The 23268-nt window shown below is 43.6% G+C and overlaps 1 protein-coding gene across 7 annotated transcripts in view; it reads left to right on the forward strand.

Annotated features, from left to right (window-relative positions):
• DMD (dystrophin) overlaps positions 1-23268 on the forward strand; it is a 2282236-nt gene that overhangs the window by 2106331 nt on the left and 152637 nt on the right. For 2 of the 7 annotated variants that reach the window (XM_059679274.1, XM_059679273.1), the window contains exon 1: positions 19435-19611. The exons of the other annotated variants lie outside the window; for them this stretch is intronic. In XM_059679274.1, the coding sequence (XP_059535257.1) occupies positions 19592-19611 (20 nt within the window). In that variant the 5' untranslated portion in view covers positions 19435-19591. Of the gene's footprint in view, positions 1-19434; positions 19612-23268 lie in introns of those variants that run through there. 7 annotated transcript variants of the gene reach the window in all.

Here is a 23268-nt window from a genome sequence, read left to right on the forward strand (position 1 = left end):
CTGGGAATCCAGCAGAGCCTGAAGCAGGGCCAGTGTCCAAAGTGTCTGCTCCATGGTGGCATTGGGTCTGCTGTAGCATCAGGCTAGAGTCAGTCCATTAGTCTATTGTGTGGGTCCCACATGGCTCACGGCCCCTGCAACAGGAGGCACAGGAGCCCAGGCAAGCAGGAGAGGCAAGAGCCAAGAGAGAGAACTCTCTTTGTCCAGGAGTTTAAATATTCAGGTTTTGCACCCTGGCAGTGGCCATGCCTATTCTGGCCACTGACTTGCTTTCAGGTGTGAGTGACAGATAAGCACCTTCCCATGTCACTCAGGCCTCACTGGGCATGTGTCTAAACTGCCTTTGTCCAGTCCTTTCCTCCATCTATCAGTGGGGAACAGACTAGGACAGTGGTTCTCAACCTGTGGGTCGCAACCCCTTTAATGTTTGGCGGTCGAATGACCCTTTCACAGGGGTCACCTAAGACCACCCTGTATACATCAGATATTTACATTACAATTCATAACATTACAGTTATGAAGTAGCAACGAAAATAATTTTATGGTTGGGTCACAACATGAGGAACTGTATTTAAAGGGCCAGAAGGTTGAGAACCACTGGACTAGGAGAATGTTAAATTAGCAAAGCTGTATAAATGGTATGCCTATATTATCTAGTCTTCCCTTTCCTTCTTTCCTGTTAAATAATAAACAGATTATTATAATGGTATTGTAACCTCTATTTGAGTGCAAAGACCCTCTTTCTATTCACTAGGAGTGTGTTCTTTTCACCTAATTAGCAATTAAAACCTTACTCCTCCTCTCAAGGAAAAAGCTACTGGTAGAAAACATGAGAAGGGGATTGGTGATGTCATACAAGGAGATAAGAAAATGTTTTGACATTTAAAATATAAGGAGAAGACAAATTTTTAAAATTACAAGCTAATAAGCTCAATGCTGAGGAGCAATGCTGTCCTAGAAAACAACATTGATGAGATTAATAATGATACTTAGGAAAAAAAAAACTCCTGGGAGTCAATTTGTTATCCTCAAAATTTGTCATACCAAATGCACCTCATTTTCATTTCTCTTAGGGCTACTCAATGGTGAGATAAGAAGGCTGTTATAAACAGTGTACCTTTTGATTTGACACTATATTTTTCAAGTTCTCTCTTGACAGTCTTGGGAACAAGATAAAGAACAGTGGGCTGAGTAATAGAATGAATTTGCAGCTGATAAACAAAGACATCCAAAGAAAGCCAATTGATAGATCAAGATTAATATTCAGGAGAGACTATGCCCTTGGACCAGTATTTAAGCTATCCATGCCTTTGCATAGCAGCACTTATCTAACTAAATTGTGATTGTTTGTGTATATGTGAGATATATATATATATATATATATATATATATATATATATATATATATATCTCACATATATATATACATATATCCTATCTAATAAAAGAAAAACATGGTAATTGGTGTACGACCGCTACCCTTCCCATTGGCTAATCAGCAAGATATGCAAATTAACTGCCAGCCAAGATGGCGGCCGGTTGCCAAAACTGGTTTGGCTCGGTGGATAGAGCGTCGGCCTGCAGACTGAAAGGTTCCAGGTTTGATTCTGGTTAAGGGCATATACCTTGGTTGCGGGCACATCCCCAGTAGGAGGTGTGCAGGAGGCAGCTGGTCGATGTTTCTCTCTCATCAATGTTTCTAACTCTCTATCCCTCTCCCTTCCTCTCTGTTAAAAAATCAATAAAATATATTAAAAAAAAAAAAAAAAGATGGCGGCCGGCAGCCAGGCAGCTTGAAACTAACATGAGGCTTGCTTGCTTCAGTGACGGAGGACTCCAACATTCCCCGCCTACCTTGCCAGCCTCTGACCTTGCAGTTTAAGAAACATTGTAACAAATATAGAAGCTAAACAAAACCCCAGAAACCTGCTTTCAGCGAGCCGGGATCTCAGAGCTGGAGTTATACATTGTTTCAATTATAGAACCAAAACAAACCAGATACCTGATTTCAGCAGCGGAGGCCTAAGAGCTGGAGCCTCAGAGCTAAAGCTGGCCCAGAATAAAGAAAAAAAGGAGCAGGTGGGAGCTTCAGTCGGCCTGAAAACAGCCCTCAGCCCCTCACCCAGACTGGCCAGGCACCCCAGTGGGGACCCCCACCCTGAAGGGTGTGTGACCAGCTGCAAACAGCCATCATCCCCTCACCCAGGCTGGCCAGGCACCCCAGTGGGGACCCTCACCCTGATCCAGGACACCCTTCAAGGCAAACCAGCCGGCTCCCCACCCGTGCACCAGGCCTCTATCCTATATAGTAAAAGGGTAATATGCCTCCCAGCACCGGGATCAGTGTGACAGGGGGCAGCGCCCAAACCCCCTGATCGCCCTGCGGCTCTGTGTGTGACAGGGGGCGGGGCCACAACCTCCCTATCGGCCCTGCTCTGTTCATGACAGGGGGAGGCGCCCCAACCCCCTGATCAGCCCTTCTCTGTGCCTGATAGGGGGGAGCTCCCCAACCCCCTGATCGCCCTGCGGCTCTGTGTGTGACAGGGTGCGGCGCCCCAACCGCCACCCCCCCACAGGCCCTGCTCTGTGTGTGAGAGTGGCGGCGCTCCAACCCCATGATCAGCCCTGCTCTGTGGGTGATAGAGGGTGATGCCCCAACCGCCCCCCACGGGCCCTGCTCTGTGTGTGACAGGGTAGAGCCATAACCTCCCCATTGGCCCTGCCCTGAGTGTGACAGAGTGTGGCACCCCAACCCCCTGATCCGCCCTGCTCTGTGTGTGACAGGGGGCGGTGCCCCAACTCCCCTATTGGCCCTACTCTGTGAGTGACAGGGGGAAGCTCCCCAACCCCCTGATGGGCCCTGCTCTTTGCGTGACAGGGGGTGGCGCTGCAACCTCCCCATGGACCCTGCCTTGAGTATGACAGGGGGTGGTGCCCCAACCACCCAATCAGCCCTACCCTGAGCGGGACTGAGGGTGGCATCGCAACCTCCCAATCCGCCCTGCTCTGTGCATGACAGGGGGTGGCGCCCCAACTCCCCAATCAGCCCTGCTCTGAGCCCGACCAGGGGCTGCACCTAGGGATTGGGCCTGCCCTCTGCCACCCAGGAGCAGGCCTAAGCCAGCAGGTCGTTATCTCCCGAGGGGTCCCAGACTGTGAGAGGACACAGGCCGGGCTGAGGGACCCCTCCTCCCCCACCGAGTGCACAAATTTTTGTGCACCGGGCCTCGTATATATATAATATATCCTGCTCTAGTCTATAAATGGCAAAATATAAGGACCACTTCTATCCATTTATGACTCTTTACTACCTAACATAACTGAATCCAAAATAGGTACTCAAATTGGTGATGAAATAATAAGTATAGCTATTCTAGATAATAGCTATACTTATTAATAAATTCAAAATTGACAAGTTACTACTTTATAAGATAAATATATCAAAATTCGAATAGATTTAAATCAGTTAGAAAGATGAGTTCTCATTACAAGATGAAATATGAAAGCATATTTAAATAAGACATAAATCTCACATTTAGACTCAAGTAATCAATTTAAGAACACAGGAAGGAAAAGGCCTCAATTAATATCAGATTATGTTTAAAAACCCGTGGTTGTTTAGTAATCTACAAGTACAACATTAGCAGAAAGTATGATGTGACATTTACAAAACTAAAATGCTACTATTGTAGATAAGATTAGTGGCAAAGAAGGGGATGTAAGCATCCCACTTACTCAGTTCTGGAAATCACTTTTAAAATGGTTCTTGTTTCTCAACATAGAACAGCCAGAGTTCTATAGGCCATATTATATAATTTTAAAAATAGAGGGAAATGCAGCTGCATATGTGGAAGTTACAAGAAAGCAAATTTTAACCAAATATTAAAGAAAATATTGTAATTGAGCTAACCAAAAACAGAATCTATCACCTTTGAAAACAGTAAACTCCCTGTAGAGTAGATATTCAAGGCTGAAATGACTGTCTCATCCCTAAAATCAATTTCCGTATTGGATGAGAGGATGTAATTCATTAACCTTTAAGGTCACTTCTGAATCTAATGTTGTGATAGTTTCAGAATTAATCAGAAGGGACTGACAGCATGACCTGAATCTGTCCTATATTTACATAAACATCCTGTGTAATGCACCTCATTTTCTGTCCAAATGAATATTTTTGTTTATTTTTTGGTTAATCCTTAACCCAAGGATATTTTTTTCCATTGAGTTTTAGAGATAGTGGAAGGGAGGGAGGGGGAGAGAGAGAAACATCGATGAGACACATCGATTGGTTGCCTCCCACACACACCCTGACTGGGGCAGTGATCAAACCTGCAACCCAGGTACATGCCCTTGGCTGGGAATCGAAGCCCTTAGGTCCTCAGGCTGATGCCCTAACCACTGAGCAAACTGGCCAGAGCCACATACATCTACACTAATAAAAGAGAAACATGGTAATTGGCATACAACCGCTACCCTTTTCATTGGCTAATCAGCGAGATATGCAAATTAACTGTCAGTCAAGATGGCGGCCGGCAGCCAGGCGGCTTGAAACTAACATGAGGCTTGCTTGCCTCAGTGACGCCGCCTGCGGCTGCAGGCCTCTAAGTGGGCAGTTTAAGAAACATTGTAACAAATACTTCAGCCAGCAGATTCGCAACATTGTAAGCAAAGGCCAGAAACCTACTTTCAGCCGCAGAGGCCTAAGAGCTGGAGCCAAGCCTCAAGCTAAAGTGGCCCAGAATAAAAAAAGAAAAAAGAAAAAAAGGAGTGGTTGGGAACTTCAGTCACTCCCAGGCTGAAAACAGCCCTCAGCCCCTCACCCAGACTGGCCAGGCACCCCAGTGGGGACCCCCACCCTGATCCAGGACATCCCTCAGGGCAAACCAGCCAGCCCCACCCATGCACCAGGCCTCTATCCTATATAGTAAAAGGGTAATATGCCTCCTGGCACTGGGATCAGCGTGACAGAGGGCAGCGCCCAAACCCCCTGATCGCCCTGTGGCTCTGTGTGTGACAGGGGGCGGGGCCCCAACCCCCTGAGCAGCCCTGTTCTGTGCCTGATAGGGGGGAGCTCCCCAACCCCCCCCAAGGGCCCTGCTCTGTGTGTGACGGGGTAGAGCCATAACCTCCCCCTGGGCCCTGCCCTGAGTGTGAGAGTGGCGGCGCCCCAACCCCCTGATTGGCCCTGCTCTGTGGGTGATAGAGGGTGGTGCCCCAACCCCCTGATGGGCCCTGCTCTGTGGGTGATAGAGGGTGGTGCCCCAACCCCCTGATTGGCCCTGCTCTGTGCGTGACAGGGGGTGGCGCCGCAACCTCCCCATCGACCCTGCCTTGAGTGTGACAGGGGCCAGTGCCCCAACCCCCTAATTGGCCCTACCCTGAGCGTGACTGAGGGTGGCAACGCAACCTCCCAATCTGCCCTGCTCTGTGCTTAACGGGGCGGCGCCCCAACTCCCCAATTGGTCCTGCTCTGAGCCCGACCAAGGGCTGCACCTAGGGATTGGGCCTGCCCTCTGCCACCCGGGAGCAGGCCTAAGCCAGCAGGTCGTTATCTCCCGAGGTGTCCCAGACTGCGAGAGGGCACAGGCCAGGCTGAGGGACCCTCCTCCACCCCGAGTGCACAAATTTTTGTGCACCGGGCTTCTAGTTTTTTAATATTAAATTTTATTTTAGAGCAAATGCTTTTTAAAAAACTTTTAAAATCCACTTTATGAAAGAATAGTTTACATAGAATAAGCTACATCCATTTGAGGTATACTAATCACTAATTTTGACATGTGTACCCATGAAACCACTGCTACAATTAAAGTACAAAACATTTTCACTGCCCCCTCCCTCAAAGCCTCCTTGTGCCTTTTTGCAGGCCATTTTTCCCTTCACCTTTGGCTCCAGGCAACCACTGATATGCTTTCTGTCACTATAGATTAGCTTGCATTTTCTAAAACTTGATATAAATGGAATTATACAGTATTTATGTGTGTCTGTTTTCTTACATTCAGTCTAATGATTTCAAATATCAGGAGTTTGAAAATCAGTAGTTTGTTCCTTTTTGATTGCATAGAATGCTCTATGCTATGGATATACCACATTTTGCTTATCCATTCACCCATTGCTGGACATCTGGGTTGTTTCCAATTTGGGGATATTATGAATAAAGTTGCTGAAAATTGTATACTTGTTCAATCTACCTTTAGATATCTTAATTTTGAGAAACACACTACAAAAATAACTCCATAGGTTATGTTTGTGTTTGTTTATTGTATTCATTTCAGGTGTTATCTTAGCTAACAAGTAACTAGACAAAAACCAAGGATAAATTGAGCAGGTGTCCACTGAGTTCTCTGAGAAAGTCCTACTTTCTAACATTCTTTCTTGGGAGTATGTGTGTATCAGCTACCATTTGTTATATAAAAAACACAGCTGTATTGCTGTATTGCTTAATATAGGGGGTAGCAAACATTTTTATAAAGGACCAGATAGTAAGTATTTCTGGCTTTGTTGGCCACATATGGTCTCTGTTCAATTATGTTTACAACTCTTTAAAAATATAAAAATCACACTTAGGTGGGAGGCTATACAAAAACAGGCCATAGGTCTGACTTGGCCTATGAGCCCTGGTTTGCAGATCCCTTAACATAACAACTTCCTTAGCTCACTAGTTGATGGATAGACTGGACTATTTTTGTTGTCTGGACCAGCTATTATCCTTTGCTGGACCTGCCCATGCATCTGTGGTCAACTATCAGCTGGATACTCTACCATGGCCAGGCTCCCATGTCTGATGGCTGGCAGGCTATTTCGGAACAAATGCAACTAGGTCTGTGTGTCTCGTCATCCAACAGGCTTCTTCACATGGAGACTTGTCAAGTTTCTGCTTCTGTCACATTTGGTAGTCTGTTGGCCAAAGCAAGTCATATCTTAAGGTCATCTCAGATGCAAGGAGTAGGGAAAATCCCACCTTCTGATGGGAGAAGATACAAAGTCATATGGCTAGAGCTGGGTACCAGGTAGCAGGCCAGATTTTTGGTTGTTTTGCAGGTTATTACAAGGTATTGGAGAAAAGTTATTGGCAGGTTTTTTTAAAAATATATATATATATTTAATTTCAGAAAGGAAGAGAGAGGGAGTGAGAGATAGAAACATAGAAACATCAATGATGAGAGAGAATTATTGATCAGCTGCCCTCTGCACACCCCCTACTGGGGGTTGAGCCCACAACTGGGCATGTGCCCTTGACCAGAATCGAACCTGGGACCCTTCAGTCTGCAGGCTGACACTCTATCCACTGAGCCAAACCGGCTAGGGCTCGGCAGGTTCTTTTGTGGACCAAGAAGACTTTGAATTCAGGTGTAGGTAAAGTAAGATGTGCTATGATAATTCTTGCTTTGTCATTATTGCTGGGCTAAACAGTTGGTTTGTATCTCCAAACACAGCCAGTGGTAGAAATATAGTATCCAAAGTATGGTGATTTTAAAATGTAAAAGATACTGATGAGGATTATAGTTAATTAACCACTTCTTACTACTGGGAATTTAATGAATGCTGCTGTGATTAAATACTGAAGAAAGAAAAATTGTGACTTCCTTTCTGATTACTCTCCTAGCTGGTCACTCTTTTGAAAAGGATTTTATTCTTAAAGCTGTTGTTATTTTTACTCATGATATGCTTAATCTCCCCATAGCCATAGACTGTCTAAAATGTTCCTATCTATATATATAAAAGGCTAATATGCAAAGTGTCCCCTTGGGAGTTCGACTGGGAGACCGGGAGTTTGATCGCTTGCTATGATGTGCACTGACCACCAGGGTGCGTTGCAGAACAAAGGAAAGCTCCTGCCGGCATCCTGAAGGCCTCAATGGGCCCTGATTTCCAGCCAGGCCTAGGGACCCTACCTGTGCACAAATTTTGTGCACCAGGCCTCTAGTAGTCATATAAGAATATAAAGATCTTCCTTTCTTTTAATAAGCATAATCATTATTAGTCTTCACAAATACTTATTCAGATAAATTTTCCCAAATACTTAATAGGATGAATTTATAGGTATTAAATAGAATGGGGACCACTCAGCCCCAAAATGTCACCATGCACTAAGGCTCACACTTGCCAATTTGGTGGCCTAAATCTGGGCACACTAGCAAGGGCTTTGAATGAGGTCCCACTGCAGGGTGAGAGCAGAAGGCTTATTTCTCAGTTTATGTTTGGAAGTGTGTTGCTCAGACATGCAGCATGCAGTTGTGTAGAGTAGTGTGAGCTACTTGTTACTCCCCTTGACAATACTTTTAGCGGCAATGTTTTTCCTTCTGCAATGTGACAATATCTCCATGCCATTTGGAATAAAAAGAAAAGGCTGAGTGATTCCAAGTATACTCTCAAACAGCCACCCAAACAAACAGCTGGCAGAGAAGACACACCCGGAAACTCAAAGCAAATTCTCAGCCCCTGCAGCACCTCGGGTGGCTAGAACTTTAGACTTAATGAATGCCTCCCTAACTTGTTCTATCTCCTGAGTCTTTTAACCCCTTCCAGTCTCTTGTAATCTTTCAGCCTTTACCAGAGAATAAAACTGCAAACAAAACTGTCTACCCCAGCTTGTTTCCAAATCTTAGTTTAGAAAAGTTATATTTATGCATGTGCTCAATAGACATGCAGTCCATCCATTTCTCTATGCAGTACCAATCCACGGTCAAATAATAATAACAGTAATAATAATAATACATTTAGTGTGGCTCAGTGATTGAGCGTTGACCTATGAACTGGGAGGTCACAGTTTGATTCCTGGTCAGGGCACATGTGATTTGATAGTCAAATGGGGACAGTAGTATTTTCTGCATATTAGCCTTCCAGATATACAAACCCCAATATTGGCCCAATACATATTTGAATTCCCAAAAAGCATAATATAATTTCATAACACAGCAGTATATTAACATAAAAAAACTGTGCCTTAGTAAATTATTAATATGAGAGATTAGCTCAGAGTCAATTTAAGAAACTGCTTCAGTTCTTCATACTGTTACAGAGTTTACCAGGCAACAAAAAAATACACAGGGAGTACTCAGAGATTCAGGAAAAACCCATTTATTTTCAGATGTACTAGTATAGTGATTCAGGGGAGCCTGTTCCAAATCCTGAGTGGGAGAATATAGAGGAAGCTTTCCCTTTATATCCTTTGGTTTCTTTGTCCCACAAATATGGATCAGGCTTCTGGACCTTTCACAGGCTTTGCGGAAAGCCCCGTGTGTTGGGATGGGGGACGTGAGACCACACCCAAAGGCCTGGCGCCAGCGCTGATAACCCCCTCTGGGGTTTATGTATGGTTCATGGTTTATGGCTTCTGTAAAATGGGAGTATTCTGGGAAACAGGTTCTGCAAGACAGGACAGGCATCAATGAGTTAATTATCGGCTAACAAGAGTGTGCGTTAGAAGGCAGGTTACTGGCACAGATTCAGATTGCTAGTCCCCCAAAAAATATCTTATATGCCCCATCAATACACTAACCTAGTTACAGTGGGGCCTTAACTTACGAGTGTCCCGACTAAGGAGTTTTTTGAGATACCAGCTGTAGGCCGATTTTTTGCATGAGTTGACAGAGTAATATGAGTTAACGAGCTCCTTAATGAGCTCCTTAATGAGCTCGGTCTCGGAACGAATTAAACTCGTAAGTCAAGGCCCCACTGTATTTAAGTCTTGTTAGCTTTTAATTGAAACAATGTCCCCTAATCCCAAAAGGTCAAGCTAACATTTACCTTTGTGCTTTTAAAAATTTTTCCTATATCTGTCTGATAGTGTATTTAGTCATATATGAATCTATCTTCTTCCCCTCCCACAGTAGATTGTAAGCTTCTTAAGGTCAAGGCTATATATGGGTTCCCCTGGTAAAGGAACATGATTACAACGTTGAATTTTTCATTGTTGTTAATCTTCACCCGAGGATATTTTTCCATTGATTTTTAGAGAAAGTGGAAGGGAGCAGAGAGACAAAGAGAGATAAACATGGATTGGTTGCCTCCTGCAGGCACCCTGCCCAGGGCCAGGTATGGAGCCTGCAACCTAGGTATGTGTCCTTGACCAAAATCAAACCCAGGACCCTTCAGTCTGCAGGCCGATGCTCTTATCCACTGAGCCAAACCGGCTAGGACAACCATGCTAAATTTTGTAATATCTTTCCATGACCACCCTCCAAACTCTATAAGTAAGTGCTCTATAAATCCATCATGATTGCAGTCACTTAAAGAAATGAATATAGGGAAATATTTAAACAGAGAAACTTAGTTCAGGTGCAGCACATGGAAAATATTCTTGAAAATTTATGAATGAATAAAAATTTCTTGCATTCATATTGTTCTTTCATCTTCAAAAAATATGCCTTGACAAAATAAACCAGAGCTGGAAGACAAGATTCAGCCCTTGGTTAATCATTAATTGGTTAAAGTGGGTTTTACCTCCATTTCCCCTTTTATGGATTCTTGTCTTTGTGGGGAATTCCTACCACATGCTGTTCAAGGCCTGCCACCCACAGAACTTCTCCATCTGGGTGGAGGCGATCTTTCTCTCCCATTGTCCCTCACAAAACCGGTATTCACTTATTTTGTCACTACTCCAGGGTTCTGCTCTCTGGCAATATGAATGTGAATACACCTTTTAACATGTGTGAATAGTATTTATATTTTAACCACAGCCCCAAAAGAATGAGAGCTAATGGTGTGAATGTTACTCCTATCTTAGACTTGTGGTTAGAGCTTTAACTTGCAAAAAAAAAAAAAAAAAAAAAAAAGAGCATTTTTTACACACTTGCAAAAAAAGAGGAAAGGTTCCTTTTACAAATTACTGAAGGGGAAAGACGGAAATTCTTCGACATCTCGTCTCCCCTCATACAAGAGCCTAAAAATGAAAAGTTAAAGTGACTGCTGAATTTATTTTGTGCTATATTTATAACAGTGCTCCTGGACATGTTGGGTTTTCTTTTAAGGAATTATACTTGCACAACAAGCTACTTTACATTAGTATAGCATTCCCAGTCTCCAAATCACTTTCATAGTCATTATGTCATGTGAACCAGCTATGGCCTTATGCAGTATTACCCGAATTTTACAGATGAGTCAACAGAGCTCCAGAGGGGTTAAGTGACTGGACTCTGAGGGTTAAGTGACTGGCTCTACGAGGCAGAATTGGCTTGGAGCTTGCCTTGCTGCCTTAATGCCTCTGCTGGGATATACAGCTATGCTTGCTGAAAATTAAGAAGCTGCTTTTGATTCTGGTAGATATTCATCTCCGAAGGGGAAAAAAAACCTGGTGTCTTCATTCAGTAGCATTTGAATATTAATTTTCCTTATCTGTTTCAACTTCGCATGACTTCCTTGTTCACTTAATTGACTGGTGATTCCTTTGTTTACTTTTTCCCCCCAAATCTCCAGAGCCCAGTCAGAAGTATTAAAAATGGTTACATTAGCATTTAACATTTTTTATGAAATTCGAGTATTTCAGAAAGGGGTAATTTGGGCAGGCATGTATGTAGAATTTTGCATTTTAATTTAAAAAACCTTAAAATGAAATGAACCTCTGACAGTAACAGATGACTACTTCTAAAAGCTCTGCATTACTATTTGATGTATGTTCAATATTTTCTTGTGCACAGTAAGTCCTACAACTTGTATCAAGAAAAGTGACAGGACTGAAACAATTAAAAAAGACAAAGCTGCTCTTTTTTTAATCATATTCTCATACATAAAACTGGGTTGTGAATTATTTCCAGAGAAGCAATTGACAAAGTATAAGTAAATCACTCTAAGAACTAAAACTGTCTTGCTTTTTTTTAAAATGTTCAAACCAAACCTCTATCCTTATCCAATGATGAATTTCCTTCAACAAATAAATATTTACCAAGTATGAAATATGGACTTTGTGCACTTCCTAAGGCCAAAGCATAGTGTTTAAACTAAAATTTAATATTTTCTCTCATCTCAAACACACTAAAATAAGAACATAACTTAAAAATAACTCTCCATTGTAGCAGACTGTCCATTAATCATTCTTTAGATAATATTGGCTTTGTGAGTTTTCAGGTAAAAGAAAAACTGTAATTTCTAAATTGATCCGAAAAATCTGAGAATAGTTATGGATTTGAAGAGAACAGTAAAATCTGGCAAAATAGAAATTTTGTAAACCCACATTATGAAGTCAAGAAGAACACATCTTTCAACATCCTCCCACTTTCCCGTGAAAATTTTTCAAGTGGTAAAAAGCTTGATTTGGTTGATCAAAGGGTTAATTTATTTGTGATTTGAGAAAAGACTGTGACTTCCCTTATTTTTTTTTAAACTGTGGTGTGTGGGAGGAAGGTAGAAAGTAGCCTCAGAATGAATTCACTAATTGGGGTTTTCACCTGCTGTGAGTCTAATCGAATACAAAGCCTTATTTGTAGCTGAAAAGGAAGGGAGATTATGCAGAGTGTCAGAATTTCTGCCTAGTTTTGAAATTCTTGTTATTTAGCACAATTTGGGAAAGGCAGACAAATATTTACAGCTTTGAGCTGTGGTTAAGGTGGACCAGGAATGCCTTTTTCATATCTGCTTGACCTACCTTAACCAGGTATCCATTTTTAGCAGGAGGTGGTTATAGGGTAGCGATATAGCTGGCAGGCTAATAGGTACTTGGAATTCTCTCCCGTGAAGCAACCACCGGCCTGTGAAGTTAATGAAGTGTTGCTTTATTTTAGTGAAGATGCTAAACTTCACATCTTTTTAGATGTTCCGGTTGCTATCGGTGGCTCTGTGAAACTTTGACAAATCTTATTGAGAGAAAACAGCACGAGAGTAAAGCTGAGTTTGACTTTATCTGGAACCTGTTTGGTGAAATCTTTGGTATAGATGGCAGCTGGCTCAGAGAGCTTTCCCCACTCTGGCTTACTCTGCTCTCTGCAGGGGAAGGGCCTGGAAAAATAGGCTTTTGTGTGGACGCGAGGTGCTCTGTGTCTGAATGTAGAGGCCTCTCCATTTACTAGTTCATGCAAAGTGACTGGATATTTTTATATCCAAAAGATGCTGGTTTCACATTGATCTAAAGGGATTGTTATACAGATTTTAAGGAGTACACCGTTGTATTTGTCCTAACTAGCAGTGACTCACCATCATTGTAAGCATTTGTTAGATGTCTGATTCACTGTTCATGGCTACTATTTGTACTCTGCACAGAGAAACATGGGATCCGTATGTATTTACTGGATATCCAAAATGTTGAAATCTTACTATAAAATACGCATTATGCTCAATCAAAGCAATATCTATATTCCAAATTGATTTGTACAAAATGATGCTGGTTATGCCTAAGATTGGTAAGGGAACAAAAAGCAGTTCAGAAAGACTCTTGGAGTTAGAGGGACACTGGACCCTCAGGGGTGGCGAAGTCCCTCAGGGCCATCCCCAGGCAAGTGCCCAGGTGCACACCATCCCCTGTCTTTTTTCTTTACCTTTCTGCTCCTCATTTGATGTTGGTAAAATCAGACTAACATTGAAACCAAAACCAACCTAAAAGGAAAAAGGATGTATTTGTGGAAGATTGGAGCAGCTTGGCCTCTGCCCTTGGCCCTTCCCACCCTCTACTAGAATGGCTCATCAAACTCATGACTCTACAGCACTGACATTTCTAACTGATAGCTCCAACTCTGACATCTTCCCTCTGAGCTCCAGAGTTAGATGTCCAACTGCCTCTTGGGTCCGTTCACTTTTACATCACACTGCCACCTCAAACTCATCATCTCTCCCTGATCCTCTTCTGCCTAAACCTGCCCGCTCCTCCTAAAATTCCTAGCTCGGTCCAATCCTGGGAGTCACCCTAGAATAGTGATCCTCAACCTCAGCTGTGTATTAGAATCACCTGGTGAGCCTAACAAGCCCAGTGCTCAAGGCTAATTAATCAGAATCTCTGGGTGATGACACCCAGGCATGTGAATATTTTAGTGTTCTCCAGGTGATTACAGGGGTGGCCAAGTTTGAGGATCATTGCCCTTAGTCTTCCCTCTGTTACATCCTTACATCCAATCAGTCAAGACTCCTGTAGTTTTTATCTTATTTTATTAGTTCTCCACTCTCTCTGCCATTGCCATCCTTCAGGTCCTCATCATAATGCAGTCACCTTGTATCTGGTCCCCTAATTCCAAACTCTCCAGATCCAGCCCCACACCACTGCCTGAGTGATTTTTTTTTTTTTTGCTTAAAGTATTACAAAGGGTATTACATATGTATCCATTTTATCCCCCCGCCCTAGACAGTCCCCTAGCCTCTCCTATCACCCAGTGTCTTATGTCCATTGGTTATGCTTATATGCATGCATACAAGTCCTTTAGTTGATCTCTTACCCCCCTACCTCCTGCCCCCCAACCCTCCCCGGCCTTCCCGCTGCAGTTTGACAATCTGTTTGAGGCAGCTCTGCCTCTGTATCTATTATTGTTCAAAAGTTTATAATGGTCTCTATTGTCCATGAATGAGTGAGATCATGTGGTATTTTTCCTTTATTGACTGGCTTATTTCACTTAGCATAATGCTCTCCAGTTCCATCCATGACGTTGCAAATGGTAAGAGTTCCTTCCTTTTTACAGCAGCATAGGCCTGAGTGATTTTTTAAAAAGACAAATTTGGCAGAGCCACATATGCTTACATTTCTTCTTTTAAAAGCTCCCACAGCCCAGCTGGTGTGGCTTAGTGGTTGAGCATTGACCTATGAACCAGGAGGTCACAGTTTGATTCCTGGTCAGGGCACATGCCTGAGTTGGGGGCTTGATCCCCTGTAGGAGGCATGCAGAAGGCAGCTGATCAATGATTCTCTCTCATCATCTATGTTTCTATCTCTCTCCCTCTCTCTTCCTCTCTGAAATAAAAAAATAAATAAAAATTGAAAAAAGCTCCCCCATATGTTTCATGATACAGGTCAAACTCTGGATCATCACTCCAGATCCTTCTCTATTTGCCCACCTGCCTTTCTAATCTCTCTCTCTCTCTCTCTCTCTCTCTCTCTCTCTCTCTCTCTCTCTCTCCTGTATAATAAAAGCCTAATATGCAAATTGTCCCCTTGACCGGGAGTTCAACTGGGAGCTCGACCAAGGGGAGGGGCTGGCCAGCCAACCGCCTGCGGCCCCTCTCCCCAGCCGGCCATGCCCTGGCCGGCAGCAGTGGCAGGTGGCTAGGGGAAGGAAGCCCCTGGATGGCAGCTGGGGAAGGGAGGCCCTGGCCAGCAGCCACTAGGGACCCTACCCGTGCATGAATTTCATGCACTTGGGCCTCCTCTTTACCTATACTCCTGCTATTATCACCATTCATAATTACTGACTTGCCTTTATCCCCAACAGCCAGAAGCTCCTTTTGGACCATAGAGGAAGCTTCTAGAAATATATGTCCAGTGAATATGAGCCTAGTCTTATTTTGAGCTCCAACAGGTGCAATTACCTTTCTCCTCCATCAGTGGTCCACACTCAGCATCCTGTTTAGTGCCTCAGAAGGTGGCTTTGACTGGGTGGTCCCTATTTGATCAGGGTCCTGGGAAAAATGGATGGCACATTCACAAGTGGTGCTTGAAAATAGTATAATGAAAAAGAGCTGTTTACAAAATCTGGTCATGACCGGGGAAAGAACAAGGCCAGGGGGAGGGAATGGTTTAGGGAACCTGGAGAATGCTGTCGCTGTAGAAATGGCTGTTCAACAGGACTTGTGGCTGTGGGTAATGGAACTCAGCTACCACCAGGCTCAAGGTCAAAGAGAAGGAACCTGGAGAATAAATACCCCAATAGCTCTCTCCTCCTACTCTCTTATCTTCTGCTATAGGCCTTTCATCATTGCCTCCCATTGGCTGAAAGCAAAGGGAAGCCAAAAGGCAAGACAGCCTTATTGATGCCATCCACAGAGGTCCAACTTCCTGGGGCACAGAGTGAGTGGAGAAGGGCAGAGAATAGAGCTGGAGTGGAGAATGGGGGAATTCCAGCACAGTTCTTTAGGTCAGAGAGTTTCCTCATTTTTCTAAAGTACCTACAATGTTTAAGTGGTTCAAAGACTACAGTTTGGGATATAGAAAAAGCCATGGGGTTGCCTTCCTAGATTTTATCCCATCTCATTCCTTCCTTACCCCTATTTCTAGAAAATTCATTATCTTCTGTTCTCAGCCAGCAATGAGGTTGCTTATGAGCTCACAAGAAGTCATGTCACTCCGTGGTAGCATGGCAGAGTGGCTAAGTTCATGGGTCTTGAAGCCAGACTATCCAGTTCCAGCCCTAGTTGGTACCATTCTAGCCTTGGTACTGGGGACAAGTGGCTCATGGTAGGTTCTGAAGGCAGGATTTCAACTTAAATTTTTTTTTCTGGTGGCAGAGCCCTCATACTCCTTTCATGCTTGTGTTCACATCAAAACAGTAAAATCTAACATTAAGAAGAAAGGCTAGTATACACAAGCAATTAATGTATTATCACATATGGCATCAATATATAAATGAAAAAAATATAAATTATGTTCTCTTCTTTTTAAAAAATATATAGTTTTAAATATATTTCAGAGAGGAAGGGAGAGGGAGAGAGAGGTAGAAACATCAGTGATGAGAGAGAATCATTGATTGGCTGCTTCCTGCATGCCCCACACTGGAGATCGAGTCCACAACCTGGGCATGTGCCCCTGATCAGAATTGAACCCAGGACCATTCAGTCTGCAGGCCAAACCAGCCAGGACTATGTTCTCTTCTTAATGCCTTTCCCTAATAAGCAAAATTCACAATCTAACTGAAATTGATAACAATCGCTGTAATGCCCATGTCATTTCTTAATAATACTTTCAGTATTTAATTTCTAAAATAACATCAAGATTCGGGAACAAGTCTTCAAGTGCCTATAACCCTAGTCTAAAAAAGATCTTAAAGATGTATTTTTGAGGATTGCCATCTGTCAAATTTAAGAAAAATCTGAATAGTGATCTCTTATTTTCCATTCTATTTTTTAACAAATTATTCCTAGTAGGTTGCTAATTGGACCCTGAGAAAACAGATGAGCTCTTATATTTTAGAGAATCATATGAAAGTTCCTGAGTCTTGAGAAGTTAATTTAAAAGTGTAAGACAATCAAACAAAATAAAGAAATAAAAAACAAGAAAGGAAGAGAATGCAACTCTGACTCACCACACGGGTTGCAAACCTTTATTTGATTGATTTCTAATATTTACAAATGCCCAGGCTGCGACATTTGTGTCTTTTCACTGAAATAAACATAACAGTATTTAAGTGATTTGCCACATTGACAATTGATTGCATCACTGATCAATTGCAAAGGTCACATCTTCCTCATCACAGAACACTTGTCCTCCTCCAGTCAAAGAGAGGAGCAAACCTAGAATCTACACGTAGACCAAGGGACTACCTGACCCGAAGCGAATGGAATCCTAGTGTGTTCTTCCCCCACGCCCCACCCCCACCCCCCAAAAAAAACTGGAATAGCAGCCGCCTCCACAACTCACTGGCTCAAAATTGCTAAAAGACAACACTAATGAATGCCTCAGTCTACCAGGCAAAATGCCAGAAGAAGTGCTATATTTGCTTTAAAATAGCAATACCAATCATACCTACATGCACATGTCTTTAGTGATAACATTTACATTTTTATTTGGTTTGTCAGGGTAGGGAAGAAACTTGGCACTCCCTCTCCGTTTTGTTCATGTGCTTTATTTTTTGTTTCTTGTGCCGAGCTATCGCAGACAGTAAAAGATTGATGTCTAGAGTCCTTTCAGTTCTAACATTCTACGGGAAAAATCTTAAGCAAGAAAATAAAGGATATTCAAAAAGAAAAAGGAGAAGCATGTTTTGAACTCCAAACTGAGGTGGCATGAATCAATTAGAGGAGAGAATGAAAAGGAAATGGTTGAAAGAAGATAAGAGAAGGCAGCCAACAAAATAAATGGGCAAAGAGGGACAATGAAACCACTAAGGGAATTTATCTTCAGATACTCTTTGGATTCTAATTGAAGATATGTGGAGGTTGAGAAAAAATTCTTGTGGTAATGAAGGCTTTCTTCTCTTCGGAATATTTCCAAGTTTGAAATAATGTTCCATAGTTAATTTGGATCATCATATTGTGAACTCTAAGATTAGACTTATTGGAATGCTCTAGGCCCTGTAACTTTTCCAATCAAATCTTCCATTGGAAATGGTTTCCTTTTAGGTTTCTCTAAAAGACCAAACTGTGCCACACCACTGGTGGTGGTGGTTTATTTCGATTCTGTACCAGTGGTTCTCAAACTTACTCGTGCTCCATTTCTGATTCAGTAGGTCTGGGCTAGGGCCTGGGAGTTTTTGTTTCCAGGTTTTGCTAATAGCGCAGTTCCCAGGACTTCCACTTTAGAGAACCGCTGCTGTATCACATCCTATATAATAAAATATAATAAAAGCCTAATATGCAAATCCATCGAACAGTGGAACGACCGGTTGCTATGATGTGCACTGAGCAACAGGGGGCAGACGCTCAACGCAGGAGCTGCCCCCAGCCCACAGACCCCAGGCCAGTCAAGATGGGTGCCAGTGGGCCCCCCTATCACCCTGCCTGTTGCCTGGCAGAGGGAGGCCACCGGGCGGTGGGGGGGGGGAGGGCTAGCGGGTGGCACCAGGCCGGCCAAGGCGGGTGCCAGAGGGGCCTCCTACCCCACATTGCCCAGCAGGTCACCCCACAGATTGGCCCTGATTGCCAGCCAGGCCTAGGGACCCTACCCATGTATGAATTTTGTGCAACAGGCCTCTAGTATACACAAAAAAAGCTTTTTAAGCATCCCGTTTAGCTCATGATGAGTGTAAACTAAATTTCAGGTCTTTACAGCCTCACTACTTTAGAAAATTTTTAATATATTTCTATTGATTTCAGAGAGGAAGGGAGGAGAGATATAAACATCAATAATGAAAGAGAATCATTGATTGGCTGCCTCCTGCATGCCCCACACTGGGGATTGAGCCTGCAACCTGGCATGTGCCCTGATGGGAATCTAACCATGACCTCCTGGTTCATAGATCAATGCTCACCTACAGAGCCACACCGACTGGGGCCAGCCCCACTACTTTAATCTTCAATTGGAGGAGAATTATACTTGTGATTTTTCTAGTTCATTCTCTAAAAAGAAAACTGAGCCCCCATGCTTAATGACCTGCGGTAAGATCATTTGCACCTAGGTAATTTATTTAGACAACAAGTAGTCTTGCTGGAGGTTTTAAGGGGGTGCCAGCCGGGCGGCGTGTGGCTTCCAGGTTCCTGGGACGACCTTAAATCTCTTCCTCTGCCTTTCTTCCTTTTTCTTTTCTTTCGGATTGGAAATCCCCGAGTGCAGGGTCTGCCGGAGTCCGGGTTCCCGGGTCTCCCATTGGGGGCGGAGCCTGGCCCGGTCCCGCCCCCGTCTACCCGCAGCGCCCCCTCCCCGCCCGCCTGGTCGCCGCCCGCCCGCCTGCCCGCCAGCCCGCGCCCGCTCCTCCGCAGTGCTTTCGGCTGCGAGCCTGGGCGGCGGCGGCGCTCGACTTTCCGGGAGCCAGCGGCTCTGGGAAGCTCACTCATCCGCTTGCCCTCCCCCGTCCGCGGAGCCCTTGCAGCCATGAGGGAACAGCTCAAGGGGTAAGTGCCTCGCGGCCCCCTCGGATGCCCGCAGTCCGTGCACTTGTGGCACGAACAAGGGGCGAGCCGCGGCGGCCGAAACTTGGGTAGGCGCGGCGGCAGGACCCCGGGCTCCGGGCGTCGGGGAACCTCCCCCGCGGGTCCCAGGCGGCGCCGCTGCAGGTGCGCCCCCGGGGCTTTCCCTGGTGCTGGGCTCACGGGGAGCCCCCGTTCCCCGGGCTTTGGGACGGGCTCGGAGAGAAAAAGCTGATTTCTCACCGTACCCAGAGGGGACAGTGCGTTCCCCACGCGGGGATTGGGGCCGCTGGAGCTTTTTGCTCCTTTCCGGGCTGTGTGGACAGGAGCCAGACAGGCTGTTCCCAAATCGTCGCTCGACCTCGCAGAAGGAAGGGGCGCACGCGGCTCTACCTCCCATTGCACTGCAAGTGCCAAAAGGTCAACTTTCTGCCTGATTTCTTCCGAGAATTCCAACTGACATTTCTCTCGCTGCAGTTCCTACAGTGTGCGTCTCCTGCCTAGAGACTTACAGAAATCAGGAAAGAAAGAAAAAGCAATTTAAAGGCTAAAAGTCAGGGATTTGACCCCGAGGGTCGACGGTTTATTTATTTATTTTTTCTTTGCCCTCTGGGGTTGTGTGCAGTCATTTCTGAGCGTCCTTTTCTCGCATTTCTCCAGGTATCTTAAGGCAAAGTTTGGCATTCCCGACCCGATTGTAGCAATTGAAAAGGGCAGGACACTGTTTATCTCAGTTACATTTGAAGTTAAGTTTGAAGCTTAATTCAATGAGGTTTAGTTGCCCGAGGGAGGCATATTATTAATTATAAAATGCTTTAACCTGAAACAATCAATCTGATTTAAGTGGCGAACCAGTGTTTAAGTGAAATCTACATTTTTCCGTGGTCAAAAAGCTCTTCCTGGTCTCTGTTGCTTCTGTATTCCTGCCACCTCTCCTGGTCACCCCTCATCACCCTTTCTCTTTTTGCTTAGATTTTTTTTTAACATTTCCTTGTCCCAAATCCCCTCTTCCGAGGATACAGTTGTTCTTGGAGAAGCTGGAAGAGCAAATGAAACATGATTTTATGAAAGGTCTCTGACCCTTGATTACCATGGAATTGGTTTCCGTCATTGTTTGATCTTGGATTGGACACGACCCTGAAGTGAAATTGCTTTGGCCAAAGTTGAGGGTGGGTGGGAATTAAGCCCTGAAAAAGCAAATAGAACCAAGGACAAGTAACAGCTGGAACAGTCACCGTTGCAATCATCTTTGCCCTGGCGTGAGCCAAGCAGAATAACATGCTAAATCTCCCAGGGTGAAGAAATGGGGACTAGAATAGGATTTCTGATGCTTGATTGACACCCACCTCTCTAAACCTCCTTTCCACAGTAGCGAACTTTTACATATATTTTCCCATTCCCACCCAGCCAGTATTCCAGCAATGCAAGCCAAGTTCAACATTCAAATGGAAATGCCAAGGAAAGAGTCAGATCCCCAGATTAAAGGGAAATCGTGTGTGTGTGTGTGTGTGTGTCTGTGTGTGTGTGTGTATCAATCAATAGCCTCCAGATTATATATAAAGCCAAACTCTAATCCTCCGCAAATTGCGAGAGAACGCTACCTTTTTATATTGCTGCATAGCGATTAGTTTCTTCCCTGGGAAGTAATGGAAAGCTGTTTTTTTGTTTTTTTTTTAAAGGCAACTGTTTGGAATATTTTTACTACCAAATAACAGTGGTGGCAGAAGAAATCTTATTTTAATTAGGCAACTGCCATTTCTGGCAAGAGCAATAGAAATTTGTTACTTTTTGTAAGTGTTTAATGTTTGTTTTTAAGAAACTAAAAAAGCAATTTCAATAAGTCTGGTTATTCCAGCACTGACAGCAGGAACAGCTCTGAAGCGGTTATAATAACCTTGCACACTACTTGAAACTGAAGAAGGTGAGAGAAAATTTAAATTGTATGGTAGGAAATTAGGTCAGCCCAGGGCTCAGTAGGGTAATGCTTTAATTTCTTATTATTGACAAGTAGGTGTTGCTGGGGTCTTTGGTCACATCCAGTGATTTTTGTCTTTTAATTTGCACCAAGTTCCTATCACAGCCTCAAGGAAAGGGGGAAAGAGAGCTTATTGTAGTTTGTACACATTAAAATAAGAGGGGATGTCAGAGTTTGAAGGCTGTTCAGTGAGGCATATCTGATGCCAGGCTTTGGAACCAGCAGGGCCAAAAACCAGTAACATTTTTAAAAGATTTAAAGTGTTTTAAGGATTATTTGTACAGCCGGTCTCTGTGTTAATGTACACATAGAATTTTGATCTATGCTGAATATCACTGTTCTCAGGAAGACCGAACAAAGATGTACCCACTAATGTGTGAACAGGTTTCAGAATTTCCTTTCTGATTGGGCCTGATGTATGGGGAGTGCATTTCCAATATGAAAAGTGAAGAGCAGAAAAGAGACAGTTACCAAAAATAGTACCACCCACCCTTCCACCACCGCCTCCCCAGCGCAGCATATCTTTCTATAGGTTCTGTATATTTCAGGTAAACCTGAGCTTCTCATGGAGTCACTGGGAATCCGCTACTGTTTGTAATAAGTACAGCTGTAAAATCTATATTGGTCACAAACAAAAAATTGCTTTGTCCTGTGAGGTACAGTGTGGATAGGAGTTACGCAGATCTGTATTTAGCAATTCATCCTGTTCATATGCATCTTTCCTATCTGTTTGTGGGGAGGGTTAAATAGTGTCTCACTAGGGCTTAGAATTCACCACAGACTGAAAATAGCCACATCCAGTGAAGTAAATATTTTGTTCACCATACAGCTCCCCCCAAAATCTGGTCATTTCAGCTATGTTACCAATTGCTTTTAGCATTAAATGATTGAAAGATGGTTTTTTTCTAGTTTTGAGGCTTTGCCACACCCTTCATTTTTCTTCCTTCCACTGTGCTCACTTCTTTTGCTTGGTACTGGTTTGCAATTGAAGTGAAACTAAGACTGCAAAGGTGAAATATAAGTCTGTTTTGCTCATTACTTTGTATTGCTTAAAAATAAAAGGTTTGTGTGTTGGAGGGGAAGAAGGTAAAAGAAGATTGGCTTTTGGATTTGTTTAAGGTCATTCATCTAGGTTATTCAAGTCCCCCAGAGTCGCAAGTACTTGGGAAAATGAGTACCTAGAAAGGAATAGTACTTGGTAACACAGGATCAGGGATAGAAGTCAGCTCTTAAAATTTCTCCCATCTTCCAGTAAAGGAAATTTCAGTTTAGTGAAGGACTGTTGGGTTAAAAAATAATTTATACAATTTTTAAAAATAATTTTAACCACTAGAACAAATTCCTTAAATAAAGCTAGAAATGTAAGTATATCCATAGTCGTGAGGGATTCTTTGGGAGGGAGGGAGCTGCATGAAGCCCTCATTCACTCTATGTGGGATTCTCCTGTCACTTGTACGCAAGTCTCCCTTTTCTGTTGGAAATGCATTTGGTACAAGGCATTTCTTGCTCATGTCCCTCCGATTTGAAGTCCATTACAGATGGTGTCTTTTCAGAGTGGTTCTCTCTGTCTGGTTAAGGTTTATCAGATCAGACAGACATTTTTCTGCCCATCCATTGAAGATGCTGCAGTCCTCCCACATGTCGTGGAGATGGGACGCTATTAGTAC

The sequence above is a fragment of the Myotis daubentonii genome, chromosome X (assembly GCF_963259705.1).
Source record: "Myotis daubentonii chromosome X, mMyoDau2.1, whole genome shotgun sequence".
In the NCBI taxonomy this organism is placed as follows: Eukaryota; Metazoa; Chordata; class Mammalia; order Chiroptera; family Vespertilionidae; genus Myotis; species Myotis daubentonii.